This window comes from Phyllobates terribilis, unplaced genomic scaffold (genome assembly GCF_046119375.1).
Source record: "Phyllobates terribilis strain yellow unplaced genomic scaffold, ASM4611937v1 Scaffold_5__5_contigs__length_657084704, whole genome shotgun sequence".
Taxonomy (NCBI): domain Eukaryota; kingdom Metazoa; phylum Chordata; class Amphibia; order Anura; family Dendrobatidae; genus Phyllobates; species Phyllobates terribilis.
In genome coordinates this window covers 103279780-103300608 of record NW_027362765.1, presented here as the reverse complement: position 1 = coordinate 103300608, position 20829 = coordinate 103279780, and the positions used below count along the sequence as shown (strand labels likewise).

Below are 20829 nucleotides of genomic sequence, written 5' to 3'. Positions count from 1 at the left end.
TAGTCCCTTATACTCTCATGCGCTCGCTGCTTGCACCCGTAGAATCTAAGCTTAATCTCGGCTGAGGTGCGGGTATCAAAGGTGTCCTTCAGCCGGGTTAGTATCCCTGCGACAGTCTTCCTCCCAGGTGGCCAGGATTTTACTTCCCTTTTGGCTGCCCCGGTTAGTTGGGCCACCAGGATGCTCACTTTTTGCTCTTCTGTGAGGGGGTACACCTGGAAGAGGCTATCCAGCTTTTCTCTAAAGTCATGCAGGGTATGTGACTCCCCTGAGTACTGGGGTAGCCAAGCTGCTCCCGGGATATAGGGCATGGTGAAGGGCATAACTGCAGCAGCGGTCGCGCTGGCGGGGGTTGAGGCAGTGAGGCTCTCCTCCGTATCCGACATCTTCCTCCCCCCTAGTGGACCGTGGCCTACCTTGCGATGATCCTGTTCCGTAGGCCGCGGCTCCACAGTGGATCGTCAGGGTTGAGGACCTTCCGTCGCGCTCCGGTGACGTCGGCGTCTGCTGGGCTCCTTCCAGGACCTTACGCAACGTCCGGACGTGAGGCGGGGCTTCAGTTCTCGCGCGCTTTCGGAGTCCACGCCCCTCTTCTTCCCGTGCGGCGTACTCAAGATGGCGTCCAATGGCGGGAAAACTCCACGGATGGCGGGAAGAAGGTCGAAGATGGCGCCGGATGGCGGGAAAACTTCGCGGATGGCGGGAAGAAGGTAGAAGATGGCGCCGGATGGCGGGAAACCTCCACGGATAGCGGGAATCTTCACCACTGGTAAGTTTGAACAGTCTTTGCTTTTCAGGCACGCAGTACCCGGTGGTTGCGGGCACGAAATCCTGCCGACTACGCCAAAGTTGACGCGCCCCTGGGCCTGTGTCGCGCTGCGGTGCGCACGCGGGAGCTTACCCGGAGCCGGATCCGTGGAGGGTTGTAATCTCGTGGCGGTGACCCGGTCCGTGCCCAGGGAGTCAAACTAGACGGCAGTCTATTAGTAGTAAATAGTTGATGACTACGCCACCCGTTGAGTGCAGCCAGGAAGCTGCTGCTGCAGGGCAGACCGCTGAGGCCGGTGGTAGGATTGTGCAGCGTGATAGTATAACCCCCAACGGGAGGGGTATGGCCTCAGGGCAGCCGACGTGGATGATGGGGGTAGCAGGAACCACTCAGAGACGGTACGGTGTAGTTCAGGGTCTTTACTGGTAACAACGACAGACCCTCCCGGAGTACTTGCTAGCAAACGGGGCCTGGTCAGTCTTTGAGCAGATGGGATCTCCCCTGGCCAGGCGTAGTTGTAGGCCTCCCAAACTGACTGTACTCTTCTGGCTACCTTGCTAGAAGCTGATGTAAGTAGCCCACGTCCCTGAGTGTACCGTGTGGTGCTCACCCGTATGGCCGGTGACTCGGGGCCTTCTAGTAGCTTCCGCTCCACGACGGCGGTGCTGGTCCCACGCATGTGACCGTGCCTTCAGGCTTCTGGGCCAGAGGACCTGAAATCCCCTGCCCGACGGATTCTGCTGCTGGGTAGGATTTAGTCCCCACAGCCTCGGACTCCGGGTCCGGTAAAGAATCTTCTTAGTCAGGGCGAGCTCTGTAGCTGCCAGCCCCTGACTCCTTGTAACTCTGCTGTTTCCTATGCTGCTTCTCTTCTCCACTCTCCTTGTCTGACTCACCCTGCCTCAGCCCCGGGTTTATACAGGGGAAGTTCTTCCCCTCCCAAGACTGGGCAGGAGGTGTGGCATGCACAGGATCCCTGACCAAAGGACCTCCCACCTGCTCTCAGACATAATATCTCTATCACTGTGGCAACCAGACCCCTGGGGTGTCACATTATCACCCTGTTGTATAACTCGGCAGGTTTCGCATGCAAAAGTTATTAAGGGACATAGTACTGGCAGCCATACTGATTGTCACTCCTGTGTCCAGGCAGCTGCCATTGGCGGTTATGATGTTTGATGTTCGCTGATACCTGTTATAGTAATTTTTATCTTCGCATTACCGGCTTCTTGTATCCACAAACTAAGAAATAACAGATAATAATTTAAGGATCTTTAAGACATAATTGCTCATCCATTCATCCTCATCTTCATGATTTCCGTCTTTGTTCTCCCTTCCCCCACGCTCCCTCACTGTCCTTTATCTGCTGAGGCATCAGACATGCTTGTATCACAGTTTTTTTGGAGAATGAGGGTTAGTCTGTTGGTTCCCAGGGACAGCATGCTAATATAAGTGACTGACAATCAAGCTTTCATTGGGTTTTGGACTCCTGAAATACTCTGTGCTTCTTTGATAGTGCATCCTCGTCCTTTCCTCTTAGAAGATTGCCGTCAATCTGCTTTTTCCGCTTTTGTTCGGACCTGATGCCATTTTCTAAATCGCGAAACTTAACAGAATCAGCAGTAAAAGGAAAATGATCAATCACCGGCGACTAATGAAATCTCAGAACAATAATGCAATTAGAGGAAGTCAATATTTTTCAAGCATCTGTTCCCTTTCCACATGGTTTTTCCCTGTTTTTTTCTGGTTGCTGGGGGTGGATGTCGGATGAGAGGCTTTTTACTGAACGCTTCTAAGTTCAGCAGAATTGGGAGCTGTTCCTGAGTCTCTCGGCTGTGGGGGCCGACAAATTAAGTTAGCAGAGCGAAGATGTAGCGTAAACAAAACAATGTGTGTGGACCGGGCTCCCAGCGGATTGGGGGAGTTCTCAGCCCGAGGCCGCTGCGACTTCCTGATATCGTGAACATAGTAGTTGTTCTATATAAAAGCTTTCTGAGGCCCGTGCATTATAGACGTGGCTGTAGTGTTTTCCACCTTATTATTATTAATGTGATAGTTGTGTGTGGTGCAGAACACCTGCTCTTGTGTTGCAATACTGTTTTCTGCTATGGGAGTGTTATCCTGTGCGCCTATTGTGGCAGTCCTGTGCTGTGCGCTTGCTCTTGAACTCCTGTACTGTGCGCCTGCTGTGGCAGTCCTGTGCTGTGCGCCTGTTGTGGCAGTCCTGTGCTGCGCGCCTGTTGTGGCAGTCCTGTGCTGCGCGCCTGCTGTGGCAGTCCTGTGCTGTGCGCCTGCTGTGGCAGTCCTGTACTGTGCATCTGCTGTGGCAGTCCTGTACTGTGCATCTGCTGTGGCAGTCCTGTACTGTGCTCCTGTTGTGGCACTCCTGTGCTGTGCGCCTGCTCTGGCAGTCCTGTGCGCCTGTTGTGGCAGTCCTGTGCTGTGCGCCTGCTCTGGCAGTCCTGTACTGTGTGCCTGCTGTGGTAGTCCTGTACTGTGCATATGCTCTGGCAGTCCTATGCTGTGCGCCTGCTCTGGCAGTCCTGTGCTGTGCGCCTGCTGTGGCAGTCCTGTACTGTGCATCTGCTGTGGCAGTCCTGTACTGTGCATCTGCTGTGGCAGTCCTGCGCTGTGCTCCTGTTGTGGCAGTCCTGTGCTGTGCGCCTGCTCTGGCAGTCCTGTACTGTGCCTGCTGTGGCAGTCCTGTACTGTGCCTGCTGTGGCCGTCCTGTACTGTGCCTGCTGTGGCCGTCCTGTACTGTGTATATTCTCTGGCAGTCCTGTGCTGTGCGCCTGCTGTGGCAGTCTTGTACTGTGCATATACTCTGGCAGTCCTGTGCCATGCGCCTGCTGTGGCAGTCCTAAGCTGTGAGCCTGCTGTTGCAGTCCTGTACTGTGCATATACTCTGGCAGTCTTGTGCCATGTGCCTGCTGTGGCAGTCCTAAGCTGTGTGCCTGCTGTGGCAGTCCTATACTGTGCATACGCTCTGGCAGTCCTGTGCTGTGCGCCTGCTATGGCAGTCCTGTGCTGTGCATATACTCTGGCAGTCCTGTGCCATGCGCCTGCTGTGGCAGTCCTAAGCTGTGAGCCTGCTCTGGCACTCCTGTGCTGTGTGCCTGCTGTGGTAGTCCTGTGCTGTGCACTTGCTCTGGTGGTACAATGCTGAGAGCGTGCTCTGGAGGTGCATGGCTGTGCATGTGCTTCGGTGGTGATATGCCCTTTCTTTGCAATGCTGTGCACCTAATCTTGCAGTGTGATCCTGTATGTTTACTCTGGCAGTGCGTTGCATCGGCTCTTACAGTGCAGTGCTCTGTGTCTGCTTTTACAGTGCAATGCTGTGCGACTGCTCTGGTGGTGATTTGCTGTGCGTCCTTTATGGCGGGGCAATGCTGTGTGTCTGTCCTCGTTGTACAATGCGGTGTGTCTACTCTGGCAGTGCAGTGCTGTGCATCTGCTCTGATGGTGATTTGTTGTTTGTCTGTTCTGACGGGGCAATGATGTGTGTTTGCAATGCTGTGCGTCTGCTCTGGTGGTGCAGTGCTGTGCGCCTGCTCTTGCAGTACAATGTTGTGCATTTTCTTTTTCAGAGAAATCCTGTGCATCTGCTTTAGCAGTATGGTCCGTACATCTGTTCTAGCGGTATGGAGCCGTACATTTACTCTAGTGGTATGGGGCCGTCAGTTTGCTCTAGCGGTATGGGTCTATAAGTCTGCTCTAGTGGTATGGCGCATATGTCTGCTCTAGTAGTATGGGGCCGTATGTGTTATGATCTGCAACAAGTACTAAGGAAAGAAAGGGGAAAGCTGTCCCTACAGTAAGACTAAGCTGAATCCCTACAATGTAGCGGGCTGCCTGCTCCTAGCGAACAGACCCGCCTTCGTCCTCAGCTAGTCTGAACGAAGACCTATAGCATAAGGGGAGGTGTCCCTAAAATAACTAAGGACTGGAACAAAAATGGGACACCTCCAAAACAGAGAAGTTGTTGCAGAACACAAAAAGACAAACTGACAAAAAGGTACTAAAGGTCCCAGAAGGACCAAGCGAACTGACAGAGAAAGGAACCGAAGCACCTGGCTAGAGAAACAGTCAAAACAACACTGAAGTCCAGCACAGCCAGGAGGGCGGAGCTGGAATATAAAGGCAGATGGCCACGTGACTGCAAAACACAAGATGGAAAAAAAAACAAACAGGAGGGTTCTAACAGTACCCCCTCTTTTATGAGGATCCTCCAGGCCCAGGCCTATCCGGAAACCTCTTATGGAAAGCTTTAACAAGCCTAGGAGCAGAGACATCATCCATCCTTACCCAGGAGTTATCTTCGGGACCAAAACCCTTCCAGGAGACAAGATACTGTAATCTCCCTCTATGCCATCTAGAATTCAAGATACGAGAAATTTCATATTCGCAGTCTTCCACCACAGGAGGAACTGTGACAGTGGCATCCCTATCTGATACATCAGCCTTATTCAACAAGGAAACATGAAACACAGGATTAATCTTCCAGGAAGTAGGGATATCCAACCTAACCGCAGATGGGTTAACAACCTGAAGCACTTTAAATGGACCCACAAACTTAGGACCCAGTTTTTTAAAGGGAATCCTCAACCGCAGGTTCTTTGAGGACAACCAAACCATGTCACCCACAGTAAACAAAACCTCCTTACGTTTCCTGTTAAAATACTTCTTGGACTTCTTGTTAGCCTCTTGAAGGTTGCAACGTACATTAGTCCAAAGTCTTTCTAAATCACCGGAAAAATTCTCCTCCTCCGGCACCGCCGACCCCAATTTGGAGAATGAACCAAAAGACGGATGTCTCCCAGTACAACAAAAAAAAGGAGAACACCCAGCAGAGGAGGATGTATGATTGTTAAGAGCAAATTCCATGAGAGGCAGAAACTCAGACCATACCTCTTGATTGTCCGCCACAAAGCAACGCAAAAACTGTTCAACATTCTGGTTCTTTCTTTCAGTCTGTCCATTAGACTCAGGATGATACCCAGACGAAAATGACAAATGGACTCCCAACCTGTCACAAAAAGCACGCCAAAAGTGAGCCACAAACTGAGGTCCTCTATCAGAAACAATATCCGTGGGAACGCCATGAAGCTTGACAATCTCCTTAACAAACGCCTTAGCGAGTGTCTTGGCGCAGGGCTACTTAATGAACCAAATGACACATCTTACTAAAACGGTCCACGACCACCCAGATGACAGTAAAACCCTCAGACACAGGAAGATCAGTAATAAAATCCATTGTGAGATGCGTCCAAGACGCACTAGGAACCTCCAGAGGGCAAAGCAACCCCGCAGCAGGAGTATGTGAAGCCTTTGACCTAGCACACACAGTACATTGACGCACCCACTTGATGACTTCTTTCTGCCATCCAGGCCACCAAAAACTGCGACTGATAAGTCTCTTAGTCTCAGAAATTCCTGGATGACCTGCCAACCAAGACTCATGACACTCCACAAGCAAATCTCTCCTAAAGGTTCTAGGCACGAACAACCTCCCATGGGGAGTGTTAGATGGGGCATCATCTTGAGCTTTCAGAATCCCATTCTCCAAAACGGAGTCCAATGCCGCCACCACAACTCCTTTCTGTAAAATGCTCTCCTCCTCCTCGGCACCGACCGTAGGAGAGAAGTTGCGAGATAAAGCATCGGCTTTAACATTCCAGGGATATAGGTAACAGAAAAATGAAACCGAGAAAAAAAAAGTGCCCACTTAGCTTGACGGGCATTCAAGCGCTTGGCAGCATCCAGATAAATCAAATTCTTATGATCTGTGAAAACCTGAATAGGAAATCTAGCGCCTTCCAAAAAATGACGCCAATGTTCAAACACCAGTTTAATAGCCAGCAACTCCCAATTTCCAACATCATAATTCAGTTCGGTTTCCGAAAATTTTTTCGAAAAGAAGGCACAAAGATGTACTCCATCCCTGTTCTCCTGAGACAAAATTGCTCCGACCCCCACCGATGAAGCATCGACCTCGAACAAAAAAGGCTTAGTCTCATCAGGCTGCATAAGGATAGGGGCAGAACTGAACCTCTCTTTGAGATACTTAAACGCTTCAATGGCCTCAGTAGTCCACTGGACCGTATTCGCACCTTTCCTGGTGAGATCAGTTAGAGGCTTAACAATTACAGAAAAATTCTTAATGAATTTCCTGTAATAATTGGCAAAACCCAAAAATCTCTGTATAGATTTCAAACCAATAGGCCTAGGCCATTCCTGCACAGCCTGAACCTTCACCGGGTCCATCTCAAAGCCCTCGCTGGAGACAGTGTAGCCCAAAAAACTAATTTTCTCCACAGCGAACTCACATTTCTCCAGCTTAGCAAAGAGTGAATTATTACTCAATAACTGCAAAACTTCACGTACACTCTGCCAATGGGACTCTAGATCTGGTAAATAAATTTCGTAATTTGCAGTTTGTTAATTGGAGCGGGGTGATCTGGCATTTGGTTTTGGGCTCTGGACGGGGTTTTACCCTGGGAGCTTTTGGTGCCCTTGAGCTGGTGATGGACGGCTGAGGGTAATATGGCGGTTCAAGTTTTGGTTTAATTTATGCCAGATCTAATTTTTTAACTCCAAGAACCCTCCCTTCTTATTTATTTTATAACACTGTTAATATGTTAATGTTGTTTGTTAATAAAATGGCCGCTGTGGCCAAATTTATCCAAAAGAAATACAGGTGCAGTGTTTTTATTTGGTGGAAAAAAGTGAGTGCTGGAAGATGGGAAGGGCATTGTAAAGGGTGGAACCCGGGTTGGCCATACACGGTCAAGAAATACTCCTGCAGAGCGTAAACAAGCAATACGGGCGTACCTGACCTCTTTTTTTTTTCTTTACTTAAACGAAGCTCACAATACTTAATCAAATGGTCAGCTTTACCACAATAAAGACACAATCCCTCAGCGAACCTCCGGTCTCTTTCCTGAAAGCGGAGTGACATCGCCCCAACCTCCATCAGTTCTCTGCCGTCTGAGCAGATTTTCTGGGGACTAGGACCTAACATTACAGGAGTCTTTACCTCATTCAGCCTGTACCTCAGGCTCCTGTCCACACGAACAGCTAATTGCATGGCATCCTGCAGAGTCTCAGGTGCCGGGAATGCAATTAGCAAATCCTTAACCCTTTCACTCAGACCAGCAAGAAATAAACATTTCAGAGCAGGATTATTCCATTTGACTTCTGAAGTGTGTGCAATAATTTTCAACATCACCTGACCCCTGATTCAAATGCCTGAGTCTTGCCTCAGCAGATGAGATTCGATCAGGATCATCATATAACAGCCCAATAGCAGAAAAAAAATCTTCTACCAACCTTAATAATGAATCATTAGGTTGGAGAGAAAAGGCCCACCCCTGTGGTTCATTGCGCAAAAGTGACATAATAAAACCAATGCGCTGTGATTCATTCCCAGAGGACCTTGGTCTCAAACGAAAATATAACAAACAAGCATTTTTAAAGGAAAAAAATATTGCTGTTTACCATAAAAAACATCAGGCAGTCCTACCTTGGGTTTCACAAAATGCGCTCCAGAACAGCTACTCACGTGTTGCTGGAGCTCGGCCACCTCCAGAGACAATCCCTGCAAGCGTTGAGCCAAATCCTGGATGGAAACCATACTGGGAGGGGTCCATAAAAGAACTAAGGACTGGAACAAAAATGGGACACCTCCTAAACAGAGAAGTTGTTGGAGAACACAAAAAGACAAACCGACAAAAAGTACTAGAGGTCAAAGCCAAAACGATGGCGTGCGGCGATTCCGACCACCTTGTTGCTGTATTGCTCCAAAGTAAACACTCTCTAGATTTCTTTCCCGAGCCAGACGGATCTGTCTATTAGAAACAGCTTCATTTGTTTTACCACTTTAAATATCTTTGTTTGTTTTGAACCTGAACCATTTTCCCATCAATCAAACTCCTTTTTCCCCTACAAACTAGAAAACATCTGATCCGACCTCGGGTGGATACTTTCATTGCCCCCAAATGGTGAAAAATAAAAACAAAACCTACTCTGCAGCCACCGGCCCCTATGAGCAGCTGAGACGTCCATCCTTCGTCAGCCAAGGAAAAACTCAGAAATCATTGAAATAATCCAGGAAGGCAGCGTCTCCCACCATTTCCTGACTTCAGCCCTGTCTATACATTGTCTGGAGCAGGCCCAAAATTGCTTGTTTCTAGAATTATTCCAAAAACATATTGGAATATGTCCCATATGTGAGGCGAGGGGAGAACCTTGTTAACCCTTTCTTTCGTCCGTCAGCGCTGCCCTGGACAGGACTTTGTTTTAGCTGCCATTTGTGGATCTGATCAGGATATAACAAAACATTTACAGAACTCTGTTACCGTCGGACTCTCCAGACTTAAATTAATGATTACAGGGAGAAATAGGTTGTATTAATCAAAAAAAGCAAAAGTTTTAGCAGATTTTACTGTACGGTTGAATTTTGTACTTTTGCGTCCAGTAGTTTTTCACCATTTTTGATAACCCAGGATATATGGCACCTGTTAGCGTACTGTGTTTATGACATGGTGAGGCTTCTCTCCTCGTAGATGTTTTTAATAATGACCCTGTGAGAAGCTGATGGGGGTCTCCGGCTTCTGTCGGCCTGGGGGGTGCCGTGCCCTCAGTGGAGTCAGTAGGCCACTACTCGGGAGTATTCTCTGGAGCTGCTGACTTGGGGAATCCATATGCTTTTGATGCATTTTTCGCAGTAGAGCAGAGCTTTGATGTGTGCCCAGTAGCCCTCCCTCCACCTCCAGCTGTCATCTCTTGGGTTCCGCTCCCTGACATTGTTCTGAAACGGGGCTTTTAAGAGCGGTCATGCTTTCCCTAAACGTCCATGCCTCAGGGGTATGTGAGTGACGACAGGCCTAGCAAATGGTGGAGGATCTGTGCTCCGTGTGCCAGCGCAGCCCTGTCTTACAGCCCGGATCCTGTGTGATTGTCCCCCATTCTGGTAATTAGCTGCAGATTTCTCATGTTATCTATTAACATGTCTGGCCTGTGAAGAGAATGTGGCATTGTGTCCATCATTTGTATTATATTAGATCATACTTACACATATTAGCGGTTTACATTTTTAGCAGCAATCGCCCAAAACTCTTCAACCTCAGGGAATCGGTGGAATGATTACTACTCGTATCACTTTTACTCAGCTTGTGCAAAATACCAACCAAATCTTTAGTGGCCTCATTCAGATGTCCCTGTTTCATGTAGGTGTTTGATCCCTGTTTTGGTTCCCAAAGACAGTCAAATGATAAATGGAATAATGTCCGCCACTAAATAGGTGACAATTAGTTATCCGTAGGTAAATTAGTAAATAACCTCCATATCGTAATCCATTTACAGCCAGACAGAGCAGTGAACATAGAGTGTACTACCTTTAAAGTAATGTCTGCAGCAGCATTGAATCCAGGCACTGCCCCTCCATCCCAAGGCGCGTTTCGCCCAGCTTCTTCAGGGCCCATTATCTATTTAGTGGCTGACATTATTTCATTTATCATTTGACTGTCTCTCCTGCGCAATATGTTTTGTAATTACCAGGTTTTCTGTTGCGTCCCCTTTTGTAAGGCACCTTTTTATTCTTTTGATGTATTGTGATATTTCATAAAGATGTATTTATTTTATGGACTTTTATGTTCACTCCTTTCTTCTTGAGACTCATCTATTCTCAGGTAGTGGGTTAGGTATTATGTTTGAAATAAAGCTGTTTTGTTTTTGATACTTCCTAGTATTATTTTGCTTTGACAAAACATTTTTTGATACAGGGATTACATGAGTTTTTTACCTGCAGATTTTCCACATCTAATGTGTTCCTTTTGGGAAAATCCGCACATAAATCTCAGCATACCCACAAAAGAAATTGACATGTTGCGGATTTAATGTCAGTTTACGCTGCGTAAAAAAAAGCACAGTGGGCATGAGATTTCTATTAATTCCATCCACTTTGGTGGAACTGTAAGGCGCTGCGTTTTTTGTGCCCTTGTCAAAAATTCATTTTGGAACCTTAATCTTACGAGAAGAATGGATGCCACATGATGACCAAAAATGGATGAAAATCGGATCTAGTGCACCTATAAAAAAAACAAGAGGCTTCATAAATAACGGGACAGGCATGTTGGGTTTGGAGTTCCCGTCAGAGCTCTTGAGATAAGAAGCCCCTAATTCCGTGTATTCTGCTCTCTCATTAATGTTGCATTAAAGCCGTCTGGGGCCCCGGATGAAGTAACTGAGAGGAGTGGGGCTTGTCACATTTACCTCCCGGATTCTGCATGTGGCGGCACTTTATTAGCAGGAGACCAAAAAAGTCATTTTCTGATGATAAATGACATAAATGAGACAAACGGCAATCAAACATGTGCAGTCTCCGAGGAGCCGCTTCTTCCCTCATTTACATGCCGCATTCTCTAAGGTGGAATAACTCCAGCAAATGTTATTTTATGAAATTTAAATGGAAAATGAGATTTAGGTGTTTGTGTTTTAATATTTATATGGCAGCGGGAAGGATCATTAGTCATGCAGAGTGGAATAAATTATCCCGTGCTCCGTTTCTTACAGGTACAAGGAAATGCTAGATCTAGTGATATCACAGAGCCTGTCTGTGACCAGTGGCTGCTCTGACAACCTGAAATTCAACCCTTCTCACAGTCACTCCACGTCTCCTGATGACATAACAGGTAAGTGTCTGCCCGGGCAGTAGTGTTCGGGCTGAGGCAAAGCGGGTGATTGTGGGCACAGCAGATAAGGGGTACGTTGGGCACTGAGGTGACTACTAGAGCAATGTGCATCGTTCTGTGAAGATATCATATGTGCTGCATTTGAGGTCTTCAGTTTCGGAAAGTAGCCTAGCCATATCTCTAGGTCAGAGCCGTGAGCTATGGAAGCTTAGATCTGCCCTGAACAGTTGGGATTGTGTAAGTCGTTTTCTGGTTTTTAGTAGCCGGATGTTACATTTTGTGAATGGTGCTGTATTTTTAGCCATTGGTTTGGCTAAATCCTTTTTCCATGTAAGCACTCAGTTTATTCAGGGGCGGACGCCGAAAGAAAAGGGACCCTGTGCAAGAACAGTATGTGGGCCAATAACTCATCATAATGCAGCCCTCTATGTGTCTGTGATGGATGCTGATTGCTGTTTTGGAGGTGAAAGTGGGCCCCCTCAACTGTTGGTATGTCCGCCCCTGAGTTTCTTCTATAATATAAACGCTCACAGTGGCATAGAATATTTTATAGGTTGATTGTACTTATCTCGTGAAAAGCCATATGTCCCAGTAGCATCTACAACTTCTTTATTATTAGACCATCCTCATCTATCAGAAGCATCAAACCACCCCAGAGTTTCTGTTTGACTGTCAGAGAGTTCTCTTGATAACTTCACATTCAAAGAATTTCTCCCATCAAAGTTTTTATCCACTTAATATATTGCAGTCATCATATTATATTCCACAGTGTACTTACAATTGCTCATTTTGCCTTTCTACCCAGTTAATTTCTCTCTTTTCTCTGCTCTATGTAGAAACAGGAAGTCTCTTGCCCCTACATATATCATTCCTCTCTGCAACTCCAGACAGCTGCTCCTCCTCCCCCCTGCCAGGGACTTTTGCAGTGACCCATGACTTGTGCAGAGAAAATTGACCTTCTGTTTCTACATAGAGCTTAGAAGGATTCAGCTAGTCAGTTTTTAATCATGTGATGTCATAGATCTAATGGAAAAAGGAAGAATTAGCTGGGTAGAAAGGCAAAATGAGCAATTGTAAGCACACAGTGATGATGGCAATATATTAAGAGGATAAAAGTTTTGATGGGAGTGCTTCTTTAAGTAAAGGAGATCCTGTAAGGCCAGATTTATGGTCATATATGCTTGTGAAGTTCTTGATTTTGGATCAAGATACTTGAGGTCGGTCCAGACATCGCAGTCAATGCTCGAACCATGAAAGTTAAATGTGTGAGACTGGCCTAAGAGTCTGTAAGTTCCCATGGGGTGAATATGCGGCTAATTTTCTGCCTCGGATTTGCGTGCAGAACATCCACTGCATATAAAGGCTCATTCAGACGTTCGCGCACATCGGTCCAAGATCGCACCACTAATGCACAGACTGGCCATGGGTCTCCCGACCTGAGTGTGAAATCTTCATATTTTCTAAGAAGCTGTCACGCTCAGGTCGGGAGACCCACGACTGCTCTGTGTACTGCAGTTTGATCTTGGACCGATTTGCCCAGACGTCTGAATGAACCTTTACAGTGCTGATGCTGCGGATGAAATTTCTAGAAAGCTCATTCACACAATGCAGATTTAATATCCGAAGCATGTCAGTTTTATTCTGCTTCTGCAACCATGGATTTCAAAAGGTGAAATGTGAAGGAGAATCTGCACATTTTTCACAAATCCTCTGTAGGTTTTGTTAAGTTTTTTATGCCACGGATATGGCATACCCTAAAGCAGTGTTGCCCCAGATCATGTTTTCAGGATTTCCGTAGTATTGCACAGGTGATGGAATTATCAGAAAATTATCAAGAAATCCTGAAAACATTATCTGTTGATGGCTCTTGAGGACTTGAGATGGGGAACACTTCCCTGAGGGTATGTGCACACAACGTCTTTTAGTTGCGCACAAACCCGCTGAGTTTTTCAGGAGGGAGTTGCTTCAGGACACGTCTGTTGGGGGTTTTTGGCATTTGTTTCGTTGCTTCCTGAGTGCCAACTGGACATCTTTTGCCACCGGTGTTTTTTTCTCTCCTTGCATTATATAAATTAGTGAGCGGCTTCCAAGCGGGAGCCTCCAGAAGATTAGATCGGTCACTTATTCTTTGCGTGTTTGGAAACTTAAAGCGGTTAAAAGTCGCTCAAAAGATTGAATCTAATAATAGTCGTTTTTACATAGCAGTGCATATGTTCATTCTTTCAGAGCTTTTTCAGGCGAGTTGCAAATCATACCCACCTAAAAAAGACATTGTGCACATATGGTGTCCTGTTCTATGGCTTCTATCTGATATCTCTGATTTTTTTCTCTTATTTTACTTTTGTCCTGACTCCTCCAGAGATGCAAAAACAGATTTTGTAAAATGTAAAATAATAAGACCTTTAGTAAATAAAATAATGCCACTTTACTGATCGTCCTTTTTGTTTTGCTCTATTTCTTTTTTTTTCTCCTTTAAACATTTGACCTCCAAACGTCCTTCTATAAATAATTTATCTTGAATCGATTCCATCGGGAAACGTTCCTGAGTCGACTTTGCACATGATTTCACAGAATTATTTCCTGACTAGTGCTCAGGAATGTTACCGATGCCCAAGAAGGTTTTATCTGGCAGGAGAAACGTAGGACACGTTGTTTGATAGTCGGATAGCGGCCTGTAAAACCATTAAGAGGCTCCAGATCTGTTTAACCGATCACTGGCAGACTGGATGAGGTTGACACTATTCTCTGCAGCATTCTCCCCTGATCCGGGACCCCCACTAATTCGCTTTATATCTTCTCACTGTTCCACACCTTATTATCCCATAAGAAATGGAATTTTAGGATTTGGGGTCAGCGGCAGATGTTGGGGACTAAACGGAGATGTTGAGCCTGTAGATCACATCCACAGGTGCAGCACTGATGATAGTCACAGATTTATTTTACACCATATATCCTTTTTCCTTCTGCGCCCATCTGCATTTTTATGCACTGAGGTGGGGAACCCTAATTCTGCTCATCTTGGTCTGGAAACAGACCATTCTGTATCTTCACCTCCGCCACAAACTAATATTTTATAGCAAAAGGAAAGGAGAATGTATCTAAGCTGCTACAGCACGTTAAAGGGGTTGTCCACCTTTGGGGGCATTTTTTTTCTTTTTTCTTATATGCATGTATATGGAGCTACAAATCATTTTTACAATTGGGTTTCATTAAACGTTTTTCACCGTTTGGCTTTTACTGGCTCTTGGTTTCCCCCCACATTCAACTTTTAAGGGGTTGTCAACTACATTTTTATTGATGACCTATCCTTAGGGCTCGTTTTGACAGATAGCACTTTGCCCCCATGTTATTCAATGAGACCGTGCACATGTCCAATTTTATCCTTGGACCGAGTAGTCCAAGGAAAAAAATCGCTGCATGGACGATTTGACTTCGATTATCGGATCACATTCGGCCATTCAAGTCTATGGGTTCATGGAAAACATTTTTATGAACTGATGAATGGAGACGGTAGAGAAAAAAAAACAAATGTTTCTCCCCCTTCTCCATTCAGTCAGTCAATAAAAATATTTTCCACGGACCCATAGACTTGAATGGCCGAATGTGATCCGATAATCAAAGTCAAATCGTCCATGCAGCGATTTTTTTCCTTTCCATCTCTGAGAAAATCGGATCACACTCCGATCAAATTCTGCTCAGAGTTTGATCACAGTGTGATTAAAATAAAAGGACCAATTTTCTCGGATGACAGAAAAATGGTCGTGTGACCCTAAACTTAGCATAGGCCGTCAACATATGATCAATGGAGGTGCGACACCTGCCACCCTGCCAATCAGCTGCATCAAAACTCCCTGTCAGGCCATCATAGCGGTCTGACTGGCAGGTTCTCAGTTAACTCATTCTGCAGCCAGCAATAGACAGTGCAACATGGAGGCTACAAAAAGCAAATAGTGCAAAAAATGTTAATGAAACACAAAATACATGCAGCATTTTAGTAAAAAAACACATCCCGAAAGGTGGACAACCACTTTAAACATATGCATCCATGATGGTGTTAAGGCTAGTGTTACACCACCATTTGTCTCTCTTCCGAGAAAATCGATCCAATTATGCTAATCACACTGTGATCAGAGTGTGATCAGAGTATGATCCGATTTTTTCAGATATTGAGAATTAAAAACAAAAAGCCTTCTCCTCCTTCTCCATTCAGTGTGCGCGTGAAAATCGGATGTCATCCGAGTGCGATCCGATATTTTCAATGGACCCATAGACGTGAATGGCCTTTTGCGTTCCGATTATCGGAGGCAACTCGTACATGCTGCTATTTTTTCCTCGGACCGAGTCGGTCTGATGAAAAGATCGGACGTGTGCAGTGTGCCCATAGAATAACATAGAGACGCATGCTACCCATCAAAACGACAGATAGCACACTTCCGATTTTTACAGTTTTGTGTACGAGCCTTAATAGCCCACACAGCAAACAATGCACAATGCAGAAGTTATATGGACACTGATTTGTGTAGGTATGATATTTATGGTGTTTTTTAGGTTTGTATGTATACTCTCTGTATAAATAGATGCATAGCCATGAACAGATTGGTAAGAAATGAAAGAATACCAATAACCAAGGAAAATTGTGTGCCGCGCTGTGGATATTAGACTTTAGGTTAGATTGTTTATACTATTTCCATCAGTTTTGTGGAGGGAAATAGTTGCAGATTTCAGTGCATGTCAGCTTTGTGCAAAAACCGGACAACTTTTTACAATTTTACGCTGTTCTCTGCACATTTCCAAAAGTGAGAGTGGCTCAGTCAGATTGGAAAGGGCCAACTGAGCCAGATTAACTATAATTCACATCAAAACTCAGAGTAAATTGTAGCAGAATTGTGTATCTAAACTTATAGCGGGCGTAGATTTCAGTTCCAATGGACAGAAAAAAGAGTGCTCCTATTTGGGCCTCATTCAGACGTCTTAGTTTTTTCAAGCAAATGCTATTTGTGGTTTTCATGGTTAGCACTCGTACCTGTGATAGTCTATGGGGCCATTCACATGTCCATGATTTTTCATGGACCGGGCAGTCCAGGGAAAATCGCTGTGACATGTTCAATTTTTATCTGAGGGTCAGATCAAAATCGCCAATGCAAGTCTATGGTTCTGTCAAAAAATGTCAGATGTCATCCTAGTGTGGTCCAATTTTCATGAACTAACAGTAAGAAGGTGGAGAAACTGTTTTTTTCTACATGTACGACAAAAACTGATGACACTCAGACCACAATCTGATCAAAGTCTGATCAAAATAATCAGTCCATTTTTGTTGAGAAAAATGGATGTCTGAATGAGACCTAAGAAGTTTGATCCCCTTTTACTCCAGCATAAAATATCAGTAAATTCGCACCCTACCTCCCCTTTGTGTCTCAGTCTCAAACCATTTTCAAGATCTTCTTAGCTTGCTGTCAGTGAATGAAAAAGTTTTTATTTCCATCATGTAGGTGGAGGTCAAAGGAGTAACATTTCTCCTTGTGGAGAGTGACAACCCAAGAATGGCATGTCAGAGTGAGGAGACTTATAAGCCATGCATGCTCCTCTGGGAAATTAAATATGGAAATTGTCTGAAGAGACAACTTGCACATATGTAGAGGAAAACTTCTCTCAGCTGAGTGTTTGCTACAATTGTATCCAGTTCAAACAACTCTAAACAGTCTGGACTGTTGGCTGATTTATTTTTTCTAATCCTATACATTGAGCAGGACTAGGACTAGTGATGACTGTGAATAAAAATGTTCTTATTCCCTGACAACAAGCAAAGTATGTGTTTTCCAATTGCTTGATCTTTTCAAGATCTCTTTCCATTAGAAAGTTCATTATACATGGAGTGACATATTGTTGGACGGACTCTAGGATTTGGCTCATCTCTTGTGTATGGGGTGCGTCATATCTGCACCCTGATTAGTTATCTATGTCCAGCCGCTCAGGCGTTATGTTCCTTGACATTATGCTGGAAAGTCTGGTGAAGCCATGACTCCGTTATGGAACAGTAATCAGATTATTGCTGCAAATATTGTCCCACAAAAGCTGAGTGAAATGCATCCAGAGTCTGCAGGGACGCTGGGTCATCTGAGGTCATAGGCGCGAAGATTCAGCTGTTATTGGTCTTCTAACTGGTCGACTCGCTTCTTCTTCTGCCCTTTCTGAAATCGCTGGTTCCTTCTTTTTATAATGCTGCATTCCTGATTTAAGCTGCTATGAAATGTCTCCACCACTGGCGGACACAGTCAGGAGAGGGCCCCTGGGCAAGAACAATATATGGGGCCTTTGCAGCCCAATAGCTCCTTATAATGCACATTTCCCCTTTTACTCTGGGCCCCTGGATATGTCCGCCCCTGGTCTCCAGGAATAACCCATTGTTTTAGGGAATACTTCCATGGGAAATTGCAATTGGTCGCCATTTCAGCTTTTCCAGAGTCCTGACTGGCAGATCTGTCTAACAGGGCAAGTACTTGTAGGAATCACTTTACACACGGAGACACTGGCCACAAACTTCTGTAAAGCTCCACTACCGTTCAAAAGTTTGGGGTCACCCAGACAATTTTGTCTTTTCCATGAAAACTCATACTTTTATTTATCAAATGAGTTGCAAAATGAATAGAAAATATAGTCCAGACATTGACAATGTTAGAAATAATGATTTTTATTAGAAAGAATAATTTTCTCCTTCAAACTTTGCTTCGTCATAGAATGCTCGCCCTTTGCAGCAATTACAGCATTGCAGACCTTTGGCATTCTAGCTGTTAATTTGCTGAGGTAATCTTGAGAAATTTCCCCCCATGCTTCCTGAAGCCCCTCCCACAAGTTGGATTGGCTTGATGGGCACTTTTTGCGCACCATACGGTCAAGCTGCTCCCACAACAGCGCAATGGGGTTGAGATCTGGTGACTGCGCTGGCCACTCCATTACAGATAGAATACCAGCTGCCTGCTTCTTCCCTAAATAGTTCATGCATAATTTGGAGGTGTACTTTGGGTCATTGTCCTGTTGTAGGATGAAATAGGCTCCAATCAAGCGCTGTCCACAGGGTATGGTATGGCGTTGCAAAATGGAGTGATAGCCTTCCTTATTCAAAATCCCATTTACCTTGTACAAATCTCCCACTTTACCAGCACCAAAGCAACCCCAGACCATCACATTACCTCCACCATGCTTGACAGATGGAGTCAGGCACTCTTCCAGCTTCTTTTCAGTTGTTCTGCATATCACAAATGTTGTTCTGTGTGATCCAAACACCTCAAACTTTGATTCGTCTGTCCATAAAACTTTTTTTTCCAGTCTTCCTCTGTTCAATGTCTGTGTTCTTTTGGCCATATTAATCTTTTCCTTTTATTAGCCAGTCTCAGATATGGCTTTTTCTTTGCCACTTTGCCCTGAAGGCCAGCATCCCGGAGTCGCCTCTTCACTGTAGACATTGACACTGGCATTTTGCGTGTACTATTTAATGAAGCTGCCAGTTGAGGAGCTGTGAGGCGTCGATTTCTCAAGCTAGAGACTCTAATGTACTTGTCTTGTTGCTCAATTGAGCAGCGGGGCCTCCCACTTCTCTTTCTACTCTGGTTAGAGCCTGCTTGTGCTCTCCTCTAAAGGAAGTAGTACACACCGTTGTAGGAAATCTTCAGTTTCTTGGCAAGTTCTCGCATGGAATAGCCTTCATTTCTAAGAACAAGAATAGACTGTCGAGTTTCACATGAAAGTTCTCTTTTTCTGGCCATTTTGAGAGTTTCATAGAACAAACAAATGTAATGCCTCAGATTCTCAACTAGCTCAAAGCAAGGTCAATTTTATAGCTTCTCAAATCAGACAAACCGTTTTCAACTGGGCTAACATACTTGTGCAAGGGTTTTCTAAACATTTATTAGCCTTCTTACACTGTTAGAAAACACAATGTACCATTAAAACACTGGAATGGTGGTTGTTGGAAATGGGCCTCTATACACCTATTTAGATATTGCAATAAAAACAAGACGTTTGCAGCTAGAATAGTGATTTACCACATTAACAATGTATAGAGTGTATTTCTGACTCATTTAATGTTAGCTTCATTGAAAAATGTGTTTTTTTCAAAAATAATGAAATTTCTAAATGACCCCAACGGTAGTGTATATGTAAAGGGGAAGACCGGGGTGTAAGTACTTTCAAAACAAGGGATCCGGAACTGCCGGGGCCATGCCTCTTGTTACAGGGGAAGACAAACTGCGAGACAGGAGTCAGGTGACCGGGAAGCTGGGGGCGTGTCCAGAGAGAGAGCTGAGGAGTCAGGTGACTGGGGAGCTGAGCTCGTGTCTAGGAAGAGGGTGGAAAAGGAGTTTTTGCACGGGAAAAGAGGCAGTGAACAGTGGGAGTCAAGCCCGACTAGAGGGAGAAGAGACGCAGGATCCCTGGAGCCGAGCAAGTGAGGTGCACTGTTATGGACTAGGGGCTCAGCTGGTCAAACCAGAGACTGCCCGCTGCTGCCAGAAGACAGAGCACTGTTTAGGCGGGGAAGCCAGAAGAAAGCAACACCAGCACCAGCCGGCAACTGCCTTGTGAGGAGCAAGAGTCAGCTAAGTGAAAAAACTGCCGATTACAACCGTGTCGACTCTGCTACATCTAGCCCAACTGTGGATTGTCAGTTATAGCATATTACCTGCTACTTCCTTGTTGTCCTCATATTTCCCTGTTACTCCCTGCTTGGAGATTGACCCTGTTACAGTAAATCCCCCTTGTTTATTAACCCTGTACTGGCTGCTCTGTGTTTCTGTGTCACTGCATCTAAAGTACCTGTGTTACATTTGGCGTAGTCGGCAGGATGCAGTCTTTAGACACAGACACTGCAGATAAGTCCATCCTGGGAGCCCCTAGATCTAGCTTGCCGCTGGGGGCCATGCTCAGCAATCTCCCAAAGTTCACTGGGGAAAATATGATGCTGTGGGACTGGGTTGAGAGAGTTAGGAGTATGTTACGTATGCATCCGATGATCCCAGCTATGCAAGCCGAAATAGCCTTACTGGCCCTGGACGGCGAGGCCCGACAATCCGTGATGTACCGCCCTCCCCATAACCGGGATACTGTAGAAAAAGTGGTGCGGATATTGAAGGAGATGCATGGGGATCCCACCAATGTAGGAGAGCTCAGGATATGGCTGTTTCACCAAGTGCAGCAGAAGGGGGAGGCTGTGACGCAATATGTTAATACATTACAGAGGGTGCATGCCTATATCACTAGAAAAGACGACATGGGGAATTTGGGAATGGGCCCCCTGACGTAATCTTAAGGGACCAATTTGTGGCAGGCCTCAGGGATGTGTAGCTGAAGCAGGCCTTGCAGGAGCGCCTGCGCGC

The 20829-nt window shown here is 45.6% G+C and overlaps 1 protein-coding gene across 2 annotated transcripts in view; it reads left to right on the top strand.

The window, feature by feature from the left end:
- Positions 1-20829, top strand: part of EYA2 (EYA transcriptional coactivator and phosphatase 2) — a 169000-nt gene that overhangs the window by 64594 nt on the left and 83577 nt on the right. For both annotated transcript variants that reach the window (XM_073682688.1, XM_073682689.1), the window contains exon 2: positions 11343-11461. In XM_073682688.1, the coding sequence (XP_073538789.1) occupies positions 11353-11461 (109 nt within the window). In that variant the 5' untranslated portion in view covers positions 11343-11352. The remainder of the gene's footprint in view (positions 1-11342; positions 11462-20829) is intronic.